Here is a 16,421-nt window from a genome sequence, read left to right on the forward strand (position 1 = left end):
AAGTGTGCAGAAATGCTTTTGAGATTTGGACATCTTGCTTGCTGAGGGTCAGTATTAGTTTTGAACAAAATCTACACTTAGACACCTTTCTTGTGGGTAAAAAGCTGGAATTAGTTGTTACCCCAAACTTCTTAAGCTAAAATCTCGCTTGGAGGTTTCTGGGGAACCATGTGATCAGACAATTTTTTGGGGAACTATGTCCAAACATGATGTTTGATTCATGAACTGCAATATAGTAGGGTGGAAAGAAATTTCTTGCTGAATTATTTGGGTAAATGTCTATTTTTTCATGTTGATTATATATCAGTGTAACTTTTCAATACTTGTCCATTTCACCGTTCGACACAGAAGGACAATAACATCTAACCGGTAATTCCATAGAATTTTTTTATTTTGGGATGACTTTAGGAATATTTTGACATATTTTCAAGTTAAATTCAATGCGACATGGGCTAATTACATATTACCTCCTATAGTTAGATCTCCTTATAAAATTTATATTGAAATTTCTATAGTTAGACCACCTTTTAGTATCCTAATCCTTAGACTTAAAAAATTTATATTAAAATTATTATAATTATGAAAGTAAAATATTTAATCTTATTTTTTCTAATACTATTAGTTTTACTGATAAAAGATATAGCACGTAACAACACATGCATGAATAGTATGAAAATGATAGATAAAAAAATAATTTCAACGATAATGACAAATGTTGACGTCATGGGTGGTGGTGGCAAATGATGATGCAATAGTCGATCTTGCTAATATTGATTTAAACATCAACAAAGAGGAGGTAGGCGATAAGACATTTACGTTGGCAATGAAGGAGGAAGAGAAAGGAGGTGAGGCATTTGCGTCAACACTGCAATCGCTCTGCCCCCTCTTCCCCCTCTAATGTCACTCTATATCTGCATCAATGCCGGAGGAGGAAGAGGAGGCAAGTGAAGCAGAGCGTGTAGTGCCGATGCAAATGCCTCACTTGCCTTCTCTTTCTCTTCTGGCACCAATGTAGATACCTCACCGTTTTACCTCTTCTTCTTCCTCCTCGTCGATGTTTAGATCATCATCAACAAGATTGATCATTGTTCTCGTTGATCACCACCACAACAGCTACTCACGGTCACCATATGTCGCTACTATTGAAATTATATTTTTGTCTATCGTTTTCATGTTATGTGCTATTATATGCTATATTTTTTGTCAGTACAATTGACGATGTCAGGTTAAATGAGATTAAATGTTTCACTTCCATAATTATAGAGATTTCAATATAATTTTTTTTAATTAAGAGACTAGAATGCTAAAAAGGTTTTACCATAGGGATAATATATAATTAGCCTATGGAATACCACTTATTTAGTTCGAACTCGAAGACTAATTAAGACTAAGTTTACATGGTACTCTCTTACTTCTCTATCCATCATTTTGTACAAAATATTTAACAACTATAATACTATTTATGTGTTAGGAAAATAATGAATAGATTGTTAGCATAAAATTTATAACCATCGTCGCATCTGAGATACAGGGAGAACTAGAAATTCCTTCTCCTCTCTTCTTATCTTTTCATAGGACCACTTAGATTGATGGATTAAGGAGATTGAGAGAAAAACCATAATCTCTCAACTGTGTTGAGATGCGTCTATCTAGCCCCTAAAGGTCTTATCTATTTATAAACGAGAGCAGAGAGTCTATAATAAGGACATCCCCTAAGAAATTCTATTATAATATAAACTTCTTTTCTATTGACCAATAATCATAATCAAAATTAAATCATATATATAATATATCTTACCTAATTAAATAAAACCACATAATCTAACATAGAAGTATGAATTGATAATTTTTTTTTTATGCATATCTTATTTCTATACTCTACCCCTAGCAAGGATGTTAATGGTTACTATCTCGTTTTGTCCTTCGGTTACATACCACACATTGGCTCTAAGCAATCCTTTCGGCTCTTCGAAAATAACTTAAGAAAATATATTTGTTGGAAAAGGGTCGAGTACAATCAAGCCGTTGATCAACACGGTCGAATTTTTTCTTTTCTTCTTGGAAAAGGGGAAAGATGCACTACATAAAAGGTAGTTTACAGCATACAACTGACGCGTTCCATGAATTCATAAGCGGCCGTGATACAAAAAGGAACAAGGATTGAAACTACACCTAAAAGAAAGTTGGATCATACGTAGCCCAAACAACAACAACAACAAAAAATAGACAAAACAAAAACCCATCTCAGATAGTCAAGTTCACCAATATGTAAGGTGCCAAACAAATCACGGAGTCGATTCCTGCCATGCCAATAGTTTCGTAGACATGCCGAAACATATAAATGCACCACGCCAAAGGCATCGGCATCCCTCCTTGCCACAATCAAACAATCATGGATCTCCAATGCTCCTGTTGGAGTATGAGCGCACTCAAAATTGTCGTTAGAATCATGTTTATTATATTCTGAGAACATATTTGCTATATGCCGGTAAAAGATGAAAGGATTTTTGCATGTGTAACTAAAAATAAGGAAGTACAAGGATTTCTTCCACATATGAGGACATTCTGCGACGAGCAACGACTCATGCTTTGCTACGGGATTGTGATATATCTTTTGCACTTAATCCAAATTGTTGTTTTAAAATTTAATTGTAAGATTGCTTATTATTTTATCTAATTATGGTGTCAAATATGCCCATTTACCCTTCTAGGTTCCATTTCTTCAAGTACGACTCTCATTATGCTTCTCATGTTTATTACTCACAGAAAAACCCAAGCATAAGTTTCCATGTAATGGATATTAATGCAATATTTGTACTTGAATATACATCACGCAAATAGAAAGGTTTTTTGTGCTGTCGCATTGACAGTTGTTTTTCACAATTATATAATGCATTCATGCATTTATTGACTGGTACTAATCATAAATGTGTTCTTAAAATTAACAGTTTCTGATACCTTTTATTATTTAATTACAGAACAATTTTAATGAAGCCTTATGAAAATGCATAAATCTATGCACTGCACCAGATAATTGCTAGTTCATACTAAGAAATCTTGTTAGGGGTGATATATCCCAACAACATCACCCAAAAATAAAAGAGAAACCCAGTAAAGATCATTTCGATAAGCCATTACGTGAATCCCATCAGATATAGAGGTAGGAGTGACAAGATCATGTACCACGTGATCCACTTCAATCTCCCCTAGCTACTCACCAGATTGTCTCAGATTGCTTAAATCAACGATTTAAAAACTTACCTAGTTGGTAAAATCCTCAGCTGTTGATAGCAATATCCTTGGATCAAATATTTCTTCATCACCTGTCCTTCGGATAAACAAAAACTTTACAAACAAGTTGAACCAATTTGTTCTAACCAGTATTTACCGGTCCCACTAGAAAATGGGAGATGGAACTGAGTAATTTTGCCTTCCGTCTGAGACAGGAGTTACTGTTCGGTAACCTTACCAAACCAAAGCTCATCATCCGGTGTTATTTTATAGGTTTTCGGTGATAGTTGTTCTTTTTTTCTCTTTTTCCCTCCCATGGTCCTCGATTTCTTTCTTTCTCTCGTCGCTCTCCCCTCAATATATTCTCCTCCCACCACCTCACTACAGCTACTTTGCCATCTCACACCAGACCCAGCTACATCACCCATTCCCCTCCACCATGCCATGTCTCCTCCTCAGCCTTCTCTTCCTCCTCCGCTCTTCTTCCCTCCTCATCCTTCTCCACCTACTTCTATCTACCTTCTCTTCCTGCTTCTCCTCCTCTCATCCTCCTCCTCCCCTGATATCTCCCTCTTTTTGTTTGATCCACACTGATAGAATGCATTAGCTTATCATGTGCTGATATACTGGTACTTAACGAACCCATCTCTGTCCAGCCAGCAATTGATACAGGTGTTGGACCAAAACTTATAAACTTAGCTTAAATTACCTTGCTCCAAACTCAATTTTAAAACAACACACAAATATCTTCCAACAAATTGGTTTGAATGGACCTATGCTACCATAAACTGAGAAAAAAGAGGAAATCAAGAGATAAACTTAAGTATTCTAACTGGAAGCCTAGCCACTTCACACACTTCCCTCTAAAATATCTCTAACTGATTGCAATTAGTCAACTAAATATCCATTCATTATATTCAATCACAAAATTTTCTAACCAACCATAATTTCCTCTAAACAAATCCAACTAAACACCGACTATTACTCAAAATTTTCTTAAGTATTTTGCCCAATTTTAAATTTATTCTCAGTCATTACTAGCCAATCCCAAGTATATCTGCCGTTGCCAATGTAATCTTGGGAACCATATAAGGTATTTGTACATTCCATAGATCCATAGGGCACCTTTCATGACCTCCACATATAATGTGCCCATAGAATCTGGGTAATGGATGCCCTGGTATCATTCATGAAGGTGCAAGGATTTAGGGCAGATTTAGACGGATTGTAGGAGGTGTTGTCTAGACTCCGCGTACATTTGTGCACAGAACTGATAATAGAGTGCCGGAATTTAAGTACACAATTATTCTGATAGAGTGGAGGATGAATGTGGCCATTTTGGTTAACTATGAACACGAGTGTTAGAATCTGAAAAGAGGTATAATGTGTATTAAGTGTAGAAACACCAAAACAATATTAGTATGGAACTCTATAACTAATTCAGAAACAACTTGTATGTTCAATAAAAGGAGCCAAATAAAAGTTTCTGAAGCATGGTAAGAATTAATTCAGATAATTTGTATATTCAATAGAAAGAGCAAGATAAAATTTTCTGATGCATGGCAAGGAATCGGGTTTCATGAGGATACAAGATTATGTTCTCAGTTCTTAGTTGTCATTTCCAGGAGTAACATCTTCTGTTTTAATCTTGATTATTCAAATAAAAACTATATTAAAGTACAAGGAAAAGATTAAGTTGAACAACTTTCACAAAATTGAATGAGATCATACCCTATAATTCTGACAATGTAGCATCCAACTTCTCTGCAATTAATGTTATCCATGCCTACAGCACAGGCGAAGCTCATTTCAAGATCCTTTTTTTTCTTTCCTTGTGTTCATTTTCTTTCACATTAACTAATGGCGTATATAGAAAAGATATAAAAATACATCACATAATCATAAAATATTTAAGACAGTAAAGAAGAGATGAGATTCTGCTCATTCTTGCAGTTCTAACAAACGCAAAACATAAAACCTAAAATTCAGCATAAGTCTTTCTAAACTTGATTTTTTTTTGCTAATACTGAACAGAACGATTCAAATGACAAAGATATTACATATCAAAAGTCAGTAACTCATTTATCATATGCACTAAGAAGAATTATTCAAATTACAAATGACGCTGAATCTTAAGAACCTCAAACCCCGAAGTTACTGTATTTTTTTTCACAAATTAATGCATTTATGATGACAAATATATCTTCCATGATAATTAGAGTATAAAATGCTCAAACAACAAAGATATGGTTTTTAGCATGCGTTTTACTAGGACTAGCAGCTTAAATGAGAATGATCAAGAGCATTTATCATGAAAATTGAACTTTGTTAAAAGATCTCTTTGATAGAAGAAGGCATATCTAAATGATGATCACACTATGTTATCTTAGATGATTATGGTGTTCAAGGTATAAGATGCATCTTAGACAAAGTCTGTCACTTAAAATGTCTATTAAATTGTTCTTCACATAAAATTTCACTAAAATAGCTATATTAGTTGCCTTGACAGTTATCTATTAGTGAAAAATATTGATGTTGCTCTAAACCGATGCCCAATTGCTAACTTATGATTCAGCCAAGGGCATTTTTATATTGCTACTCATTAAAATTCAGATGAGATACAGATAAGTAAAAATCTCTCATCTGGACAGGCAATACAAATTGAGACATTTCTGGTACAAAATTGAGCCATGTACTTTTTTAGTTAGCATATTAACTCCGATGTTGCAGAAACCTTTATGTTTAGCTCGCAAAAGACCATCACTGATGAACCAAATTAGATGATTATAAACTGAATTAGGTCTATATAATACTAAATAAGATGTAAACCAAAGACATACCTGCTCAGATTCGTACCGCTACACCTAGGACAGGTATGGGTCTAGTACCGACTCTTGAGATACTTGTAGTGCTCCTACCACTAAGATGAATCATGTGAATCGACCGCCGGTGGATCAGGAATATGATGGTACTTGTATGTTGATATAGTGCATCTGTAGTACCCATGCATAGAACTACTCCCACAGCATTTCATACTGGTAAACTATATGCTACTGATGCAATAACGTGGTCACATTTGTCACCTTATCATCAGTGATGGCTCTTATTGTAGGAGGCTCATATGGCAAGTATGATTGCAGCTGGTATGACTCTGGAGCATAGAGTGCGGTGGAAATTCGACTGTCATCATTATATTGATGTTGTGAATAGTTGAACCAGTATAGTGTCAATATTAGGCAGATGCAATTGAGCATTGGTTCAGAATTATCATTGTAGAACTAGAAGTCAAATGGGTCTATCTCTGGCTCCTATGTTTCCTTGTCAATTTCAGCACACTACATCCTTGGACACATGTTATATTGCATTAAGCCATAAACACCAATTTCTCCAAATGTTTATACGATAATTGATTGTGAACCTTTGTATGAATTAAGGTGAATGTTGATCAATTACGTTTGCATCTGCTAGATGACATAGTTTGTGATAAGAGTTGCACTGCAATTGCTTTGATATTCAATGACGATCCTCTAAATTGTAACCACCACTCAATTGAATTAAGAGGCCAGTATATTTGAAAAAAAAATCAAACAATTTAGATAAGTATAATACAAGTGGTGGATAATATTACCAGGATCCAAATATCATCAGTTGATATCTCAATATTATTGGAAAAGGAGTTGATAGAACTTAAATGAGTGCTGCAACAACTAAGACGGTTGGCCATCTGGACTGGTTGGACTATTCCAGGCTAACTCAGACTCAAGTCTAGATCTAGGCAAATAAGTGGAACAATGGACTTTGCTCTATATATACTCAATTAATCTTCTAAACGTTAACTATTCTTTGAAGTACTAGGATTACACTACCAACAGAGATATATCTTTAGAGGACCATGGGATAATGATGACAGAGATCTGGACAGTGTGCAAGGCACAGCTAAAGTTCTAGAACTTACACCTCAGGAACCCACTGTTACTTATCTTAGATTTCTAACAGTAATCCAACTGTGATGGCATCTAACTCACTGATCGATCCAATCAAAGTTAGTAAACAAAAGAGTAACAACTATCATACTATGGAACGGCAGATACCAATCAACCTTCAATATGGCTAACCAAGGTCTTATAGAAAATAAGATTAGTGTTCCCATGATATGAGCATCAGGATACTCAAGTAGGATGGTGACTTGCAAATAGTCCCTTGTTTGCAAAAGAAAGTATCAGAAAAGGAGAGTTCTAGAACTGAAAGATTAAAATGGAAGGGTGCTAATCAACTACTTCAGTCCTGACAGCTAATATTTCCTTCTTGTCATCTTGCAATCTTTTTCTTGATTCATGTGATAAAGGGTTTGTGAAAGAAGCACCATAATTTGTGCCATTTATTATCTGTGATTAGATCTACAACATTTCCTAAATGGTGTCAACAATGCATGAACAAATTTTCAGCAGAACTGAATTAATGCACAAAGTCTCTGCAACATCTAAATGAACAATATTAACCACACTACTCCTATGAAATAAAAAAAGGAAAATATAGCATTTTATAGTGAAAAAAATAAACCTGATCAAGATTGGTGAATCCCCTGATAATGTCACCACCAACGATAGCAATTCCTCTATCTCCAAGCGGTTGTAAGATAACTGACTAGAAAGCAAATATTGTTAAAAACTGACTGATCTGGAGAAGTAAAGCTGAATTTTGAAGAAGGTGCCAAAAATGTATCTTCTCAAGGGCATCTAGCAAATGACAAAGAATGGTGGCATAATCAAAAGATGAAAGTCTCTGTTGCAAGTATTCTTGCTTGATGTTTTACACTAGAGTAATCATGATCACAGTTTGTTATAACCTATTTGCATGACCATTTGGAAAGCATAAAATTGCATATTTTAAGAGGAGATATTCACGCTGTATCTAATAAAGAAGTATAAAGAGAAGAAGCTATAAAAGAAAAAAAGGTGACCGTTGCATGATCTGACAGAAGTCACAGAATAACCATTCTTCGACATATTTAAATTGAGCACACAGTGCAACATCATTGTGGTTTCTTTTGCAAGAGGATGTTGTTTGCATATAATGAAGAATCTCATGTAATCAAGCTCCAATAGTTTTGGATCAAATCTTAGTGGTTTTACACTTTTACTATTCTACTAGATCCTGTCGTTTCAAGGTGTCTTCTCAATTTTATCGCATTTATAAGGTCTGATGAACTAATTAGATATCTTTAAACAACTAAAACTAGACCACAGCCACAGTGACCTCTTTCTATAATGCAGGGATGACATACTGGAATGATTCTAACATGATGCAATCTAACTAAGAATGTTATGCCACAAGCAAATCAACAAATAATATCCCCCTATGTAACTCCCGGCTAATATAGGCACATGTCATGTTATCATAGAGCCCATGTGAATCCTTGTTATATATGAACTATGCAACAACATCATAACTCAGATCATGGAATCTATGCAGGTACCACATATGAAAAAAACGAGGACTTTTATAATGCACATTTTCAAGAGAGTTCCCCATGGGAGAGTAACCATGATGATGTGTTCCCTAGTGGTAACCTTAGTCTCTCGTAGTGCTTGGTTGTTTGTGCATTGAGATCTGCATGTCCTACCACTTCTCTGACTAGCTGGGATACGTGTGTGTCCTCCATCGATGCCATCATTCTTGTTGTCATCATTGCATCAATCTTGAGAATGTGGTAACATAGTTATGATGATCACAAATTCTTATTTCTCTCATGGTTCCTCAACAACAGAATTAAACTGGTCAGCCAGTGCCTGTGATCTGCCAGGGCTACCACCTTCACCGTGCCCAACCATTGCTTCCTCTTCTTAGTCTTCTTATATCCCAAAGTCACTGCTCTAACAGCTAAGTTATGGAGGCTGACAGTGGCTGGACCAGTACAGAACCAGTGTGGATTAACATACTGACTTGCTGCATAGGTCAGTACTGCATGGAGCAGAGAGAAACAGGAAATGAAGAGGGGAGGAGGAGAAGGAGACTGTGGAGGATTGATGAAGAAGAATATAGAGGAAGAGGCAGAGGAGGAAGACTGGGACGAGGAATGGACAAGGAGGAGAAGGCGGAAGAGAGAATATGAGCAGGCAAATGGGGAGGCACACCAGTAGGAGGAAGCAAAAGCAGCGATGCAGCAGAGAAGAGTAAGATGGGGAGGCAAAAGAGGGAAAAGGGAGAGAATGCATGAAAAGAAGAAAAAGAAAGAGAGAGAGCATGAGAGAAATAGAGAAAAAAAAAAGAGAAAGAGAAAGCCAATTGCCACAGCTATCAAAACCAAGGAAAATGGTATTGATATCGGGTACCACCCGGTACAATTACCAATATGTTTCCTACCTAGGAAGCCTGGTACAGTGAGCTCGTCAGATGTACAACCAATGCAGGACCAAACAAGATGAAAACATATGGTATTTTAAATCTGCATCCCAGTTGGCCCATAGCAATCAAAATATATGGTATTTTAAACCTTGGATGGAAGAGAGGGAAACTTATAGTGTTTTCAATGTTTACACTAATTCATGTTTTTGTGGGGTTATCTGAAAAAATAAATTTAAACAAATTACCTAAGCTACTATCATCACAAGTACTACGGGTGGTGACTCTGATTAGTAAGAATATGTATATTTGACCCTCACCCAGATGCAGGAGCCTCATGAACTTTGGGTTAATTCTTCCAATTTGATTCTGATTTAATAGTTGTAGCCAAGGTTCTACAATTTGAGTACCACATCTGTGCTTGTTCATGGCCCCTAACTGGTATGGGTCTGGTCCGTGCTGGAGTGATGACAGACAGCACATCAGCAGGAGGTGACCCAGAAGAAGAGGCAGCAACCAGTGACAGACAACACGAGGAGAAGAGAGAGAGGCACAAGGTGGGTTGGGTTATTAGGATTTTAAGAAAATAAAATTGTTAAAAAAATTTAAAACAAGGCGGTAAGCCTGGTTCATAGGTGCTATCAGGTGGTAAGCCCTATTCCGAGTGCAAACCCAATAACCCCTATACTGGATGTGGACGGCCTGAAATTGGGTAGTCTATGTGACAGACCATGTATTAGTTCATTATCACTTTTCATGTCAATCACATAGATAAAATGATTCTATGTTATGTCTTACTTTCCCAAATAGCTTTTTTTATTTTTCCCTTCTAACACAAAGATGTAACTTCCAAGGTGAGTTGATTAAATTTTATGCTCCTAATTTTCTGTAACATTACTGATTTTCATCTTCTGTAAGTCAAACCACCTTTACAACTATCTTCATAAAGGGTACTAGGAGTGGCATAGTTTTTGAATTAAGAAGTCAAACAAGACATATATAACAAGCACAAGTATGAAAGTAGATTCAAGCATCAAAAAGATGCATTCAGTATCTAGCAAATACGTAAAATTCTCTCTTTATACACAATTTATAACAAGTACCTGTGTATTACTTGGCAAAAAGGGAAGCTCAGACCTTCCTGGATAAAGAGAAAGGTTCGCCAAATAGCTTTCTGTAGGATTCAAAAAACATAGTCAAAATTTCCAACAAGGATAAAAGAGTGAAGTTATTTTAATTTGTGCATTCCTCAAGATGCAATAATTAGAACTCGAGATTATACAGAAAGAAAAACTAGCTGCTTAAAAAGAATGGTTGTGATATGTACGTTTTCCAGATCCAATTGCACTTCTACAGAGTGATCCTTGAAGCAATTTATGTACATCAACTACCATTGCAACTCCAGTCTCATTTTGGGATTCAGCTGCAATTCCAATTTGAAGAAAGCAATTTCCTCCATAAATAACCACCAAGGATCTACAACAGGTTGTGGATGAAAGAGATTCCCATACCCTGCATTATTAGAAATTTATCTGTCTTACCATAAAAGGTTTATAATAAGTTTTTCAATTAGAATTTCTTAAACTTTTTATAAGATTTTGGAACTAAGTGAGACATCCAAAAACTGTATTTCAAGATGGTTTGGATGCTGAACATTATCCATATACAAAAAATAAATATAAAAATATTAGCATTATAAATTTGCAATAAATAAAACTTCAAGACATCCTAATGCACACTGGAGTCATATGGTAGCCCAAAAGTTTTGCTGTAATATGATTTCACGTTCCAGTATTTCTAAGTTATAAGGTGCAGAAGGCAAATGAGACTATTAGACTGGGAAATTAAAAAAAATAGGTCACCGAAGTGGCTTACGAAAAAAATATAAACAGAAAGATAAAAAAAGAATACAACCATAAGGCATGTCTGCCTTGTGAGAGGATTCATCATTAATTTAAAAATTATGGTATTTCCAGCTTTGTATGGAATCAAACCAAAAGTTGTTTCTCTGACAAACACTCACCTGCAAGTTAGGATATTGCAGCTTTGTATGGAATCAAACCAGGAACTTGGACACTCAGACTGCCATAACCAGCTTCAGGCTTGTCGCATGCTAAGCTGGAGGAGACCTTACCCCTAAAATACTTGTAAAGTTTGAAGCATTCAATGTTCTCATGGACTTGGGCACCTGGGTGGTCCACCTAAGCCACTGAACTAGCCTCATTTTCTAGGTACCTGTCAGTTGATGCTTTTTCAGTTTCAGGCAAAATAATAGTCCAAGGACCTAGATGAGGCCTGAGCAGCCATCTATAATCCTAATGCCAGCTTCTTCTCTTAAGAAGTCACTTGTACATATAATCATTAGTAAAGTAATAGGATTTATCTAAAGAAATAAAAAAAAGTGGCGATGCTTATTATTTTGGGCACTGCAGCATGTGCATGTCACTGTTTTTCTAATAGAGTTACAAGTAAATTTAGCTGTTCAATATGTTTGAACCATAACAATAATGAATAAGAGGGCTTGTTAAATTATCTTTTTTTTTTTGTTTCTTTCTATGATGATTAATGACATTAGAACTTAGTTGTCATAACATGTTTTGACTTCTAGTTTTATTTCGTCAGTGTATTGTGCATCTTTCAACAGGAATGGCCAACGTAACTTCATAGAGAAGTTACTTCAAGAATTGCATATGATGCCTCATGTGTTTTATTAGAAATGCAAATCTAAACCAAAAAGAAAATCCTTGTAGTATGTTACTGAAAACTGATTAACACAGTTTCCATACAACTGGAAGAGGACCGAAAAAACAGGGTGAAAAGTTTTACTTGCTTATGGTATTTTTAAAGAAGAATATAAAACCTTTCAAGATTAACCGTGCTAACATATTTTGACTCTAGGAGTATGGTTTGCATTAACAGGCATATCAATTTGTTTATAACAATCTCATGTAATATTAAAAAAAAAGCAAAATGATTTATTTCCGCTATGGTATAAATGTCATACCATCGCAACTCATGAATGGCAAGATCCGCAATATCCAAGTTTATTCGCATACACTCTACCCCACAAGGAATTACCTGATAAATATTCAAGTAATAAAAAAAAATTAGTAAAGAAGAAATAGTGAATCATTAAAGCAACCATAAGTATAAAGAAGATTGCCAAATATGGAAATAGCACACTGACCTGCTACAGTAATACTCACCGGAGAAACATATTTTGGACGAATCGACAACCACACCAGACCAGTGAGAAGATTGGTTACAGACAGTGAAAGCGTCAAAATATCTGCTCTAGATTGTGAACTGCTCAGTGAACAACTTCACATGAGTTTATCCTATGAAGCTTAATGATGTAATAAATGAAGGAAGAAAAAAAATCAAACAGATCCATATAAACAAATGCAAATTTCAAGCTTTCTCAAGAAAATGCCTGAACTATATGATATATTTGTGCTCAATTGTGGATAACAAATCAACCATAAGGATCAAGAAAGTTGAAAATTTAGGTAGTTGCTCAATTAGAACTTTCTGAATAAAGAAATTTAAAGTGGAAGAGGAACAAAAGAAAAAACAAACTATAATCCATGATCTAGAGCAGAATGATGATACACCTCCATCGTTGGCCTCATATTAATATTTGCACATCCACTGCTCGTCAATGGCATCATGCCAATGAAAGAGGAGAAATCTTTAACAGCTTCATTCAGAAATCTGAACTTTGTTATATTAATGGAACAATGTTTAAGAATCCCTTCAGATGGTCCAACAGGATTATAATTTATGCCCACATTATGCTTCAAAGGAAGATCAAAATTTAAGCAAAACCAAATCCTGATGGGATTCTCATTTGGCATCCAACTAGATTGTATTCTCCAATCAAAATGTTCAGCCCTCAGGTTTGTATTGGGATCTGTGCCACTGCAAAGATAGATATTTCTTGGTTAGAAGGTAAAATATTGGAGATTGTCCAAATCTTCCCTTCTTTTGTTGTGAGAAAGGAGGGTAGTATCAATGCATTATTCTTCTTGCCCCCTTCATAAGCTCACTCTTTTTGTTACCTCTCTCCCTCTTAGTGTTGCCAAAAGGAACTCAGGTGCTCACCTAACCACTCAAGCAAAGCAAAGCAAAGCCTGAGCGCCTCAACCCTCTTTGGACAAGGTGCCTTTCCCTAAGTGCCGCCTAGGCAAGTGCTTCAACATCGGCGCTACATCCCATGTGCTTACGTGGGCTAACCAAGCACATGCTTAAGCTAAATCACTTAGGACCAAACCAGTTAAAGCAAACATTCGTGTCAGACCACTGCAGATGCACCCAACCGCACCAGACCATGCCCGACTAGCTAAACTTGGTTCCATTAGTGGGAATTTCATTCGCACAAGCATTAAATGATGCAGCTTGTCTAAATGTCAATCATATGGACTTCATTTCACATTGACATTGACTTTATTACCTTGTGTAAATAGTAATGTCAACATTTAATATGGTTAGACTCAAAGGTTACAGTGGAGATCCTGAATAAAAAAATGTCAAGCCCCTTGGAAATGTTGGATACAAGGGAACTAATTCAAGCTCTTAGCTCAACTTTTGACCGACTGTTGATTTCTTTTCTCATAAAGAAGTAAATAAGGAAGCTGATTTCTTATCTCATTTATGCACTGTCATATGCAGGAGAGCACTACAGCTATCATAATTCCCTCCTGAGTTATCTCGGTTATTACAAGCTAATACTGAAAGTAGGAGGTATTTAAGACTAGATTGAATTTTATATCTTTATTAATTGTCCTGAACCGGTTTGTGGGTATTCATGTATCATGTGATTATATACCATGGGTTTTGTTTAAACAAACACCAGTATCTACAGGTATAGGAGATTATTTATTGTATATTGTAATATAATTTTAAAATTAATGAAATCTTATATTTTTGCAAAAGAACTTTTGAAAATGTTAATTGCTTCTCATACAACTGTGAAATATTTGTTAAAAAAAAATAATTCCAATGTGTTCAATTTTTATTTCCAAGTCGCTTAGTGCAAATTTAGGTGGATACCAAGTTTAAACCTCCATAAAGCAACAGAAAATTTGACACAACCTGAAATTCTTTGATGACCATTTTGCTTCCATCAGTCCAGGGTTTTCATCATATATTACGAGAAGAGCTCAAATAAAGGTCAGATAGCTCTTCCCTCACATGGACAGTCTAATCGGCTGAAATTTTTTTTTACATGAGAATTCAACATAATTCTCATAACCAAAATTCCATACATTACAGACCTTAAGAGAATGACTAGGACAGACAAAAGGTATACACAAAATGAGATAAAACATTCATTGAAAAAGTAAAATGAACGATACCTTGAAGCGTCGGTAACAAGGGCGATGCCAGAGAAGGCACGATTAAGGAGGACGACAAGCAACGAGAGGCCACCGACATAGATGGGCAAGCTCCGGACAAGCCCGTTATTGTTGGAGACCCAATCGCCCACCAAATCCCTCCTTGGTCGGGGCCCTTTGTAAGCCTCCTTCCCACCAGACCGATCACCAAAACCACCATCAGGTAGAAGGAAAAAGAGGTGAGTCCCAACGGAAAAAGAGATGTGAGTTAGCTTCACCTGGGCAGAAGAAGGGGAGGAGGACATCATGAGAGGAACCAGGGATGGAGACTGAAATGGGCACCGGCGACGGCGAGGAGGGAGAATCGGAAATGCAGACAGAGACCTTCTTGAGAAGAGGCAGCCAATCACCTCCATTTTTAACGACGGAGACGAAGTGAACATCAGAGGAGGGAACGGTCGGAGAACCAACAAGATAGCGTGCAAAGAAAAGATAAATAATGACGGCAACAAAAAGCTACCCGAGGGAGACAAGGACACTGGTATAAAGATAATTTTAGTGAAATATTTAATTTTATTTATCTTAACATCATTCTTTTTTTTTATAGAATTATAAAAATAATAAGTAAAAAATATTTTTAATATCTCAGTTATATTTTCGAATACGATGACATAACTAGAGTTGTAGGTAACCGTCGTGGATGAAAAGAAGTGATAATGCAAATGTTGATGCTCTATATTTGTGTTGACGTTGCTCAGTAATTACATTGATACCAACGTAGGTAGAAAGTGATGTTACTCTATATTTATATTTACATTGACGTCGACATAAATATTAAGCGATGCTTTACATCTATATTAGGATTGCTCGACATCTATATCGGTGTTGTGTAGATGCATAACATTAGCATCTGCGTAATCGTCTCACTTTTCATCATTGCTCTTCCTCCTCATCCATAATAAGCACCCATGACCCCAACGATGTTATCATCTATCACCACTTAAAACATAATTTGGACATTAAAATTATCTTTTTGCCCATCGTTTTCTTGCTTTCATCCGTAAAATCAACAATGTTAAGATAAATAAAATTAGATGTTTAATTTTCATGACTACAGGGATTCTAATGTAAAATTTTAAAATATAAAGACCAAGATACTAAATAAATCTAACTATATAGGCTAATTTATAATTAGCTCGATAATTTTAACTTATATTTTATAATGAATCAAGTTGTACTTTGAATTGAATATTTTGGGTCAACTGCATTCAACTTATATTCTCTAAATTTGTTGGCGTATTCTATAGTAGCTCAGTTTATTTCAACTTATGTTCCTGACTCAATTTGTGCTTGGAATCAAATATTTTGGATCAACTGACTTAAAATATGCATATAACACCAAAATTATGTTCCCTAATGACTCAATTTGTGCTTGGAATAGAAGATTTTATATTAACTGACTTAAAATATGCATATAACACCAAAATTATGTTCCCTAATGACTCAATTTGT

At 35.6% G+C, this 16,421-nt stretch overlaps 1 protein-coding gene across 4 annotated transcripts; it reads right to left on the minus strand.

Annotated features, from left to right (window-relative positions):
* Positions 1-2,080: 2,080 nt before the first annotated feature.
* Positions 2,081-15,416, minus strand: LOC135594649 (protein COFACTOR ASSEMBLY OF COMPLEX C SUBUNIT B CCB4, chloroplastic-like). Of its 4 annotated transcripts, none has more exons than XM_065085060.1 (9): positions 15,188-15,416; positions 14,931-15,094; positions 12,780-12,879; positions 12,578-12,651; positions 10,901-11,085; positions 10,677-10,747; positions 7,792-7,875; positions 4,963-5,017; positions 2,081-2,409 (listed from the first exon to the last, which is right to left on the minus strand). In XM_065085060.1, exons 1-8 carry the CDS (start codon positions 15,350-15,352, stop codon positions 4,964-4,966), a joined length of 897 nt encoding a protein of 298 aa, XP_064941132.1. In that variant the 5' UTR covers positions 15,353-15,416; the 3' UTR covers positions 2,081-2,409; position 4,963. The 4 variants fall into 4 exon arrangements, with proteins under 4 accessions (XP_064941132.1, XP_064941133.1, XP_064941131.1 ...); XM_065085061.1 differs by having other exon boundaries at positions 7,792-7,871; positions 14,931-15,097; positions 15,188-15,413; XM_065085059.1 differs by having other exon boundaries at positions 14,931-15,097; positions 15,188-15,413.
* Between the last annotated feature and the right edge of the window lie 1,005 nt (positions 15,417-16,421).

Source organism: Musa acuminata, chromosome BXJ1-10 (genome assembly GCF_036884655.1).
Source record: "Musa acuminata AAA Group cultivar baxijiao chromosome BXJ1-10, Cavendish_Baxijiao_AAA, whole genome shotgun sequence".
Lineage (NCBI taxonomy): Eukaryota > Viridiplantae > Streptophyta > Magnoliopsida > Zingiberales > Musaceae > Musa > Musa acuminata.

What these genes read in the sequence shown, in the direction of transcription:
- LOC135594649 (XM_065085059.1), bottom strand. Translation starts at nt 15,352, where the DNA reads ATGTTCACTTCGTCTCCGTCGTTAAAAATGGAGGTGATTGGCTGCCTC. An exon ending in GCCATTCATGAGTTGCGATG is followed by an intron (nt 11,086 to 12,577) that starts GTATGACATTTA and finishes CTAATAATGCAG; the next exon opens with GGTATGGGAATCTCTTTCAT. An exon ending in TGCAATTGGATCTGGAAAAC is followed by an intron (nt 10,748 to 10,900) that starts GTACATATCACA and finishes TGAATCCTACAG; the next exon opens with AAAGCTATTTGGCGAACCTT.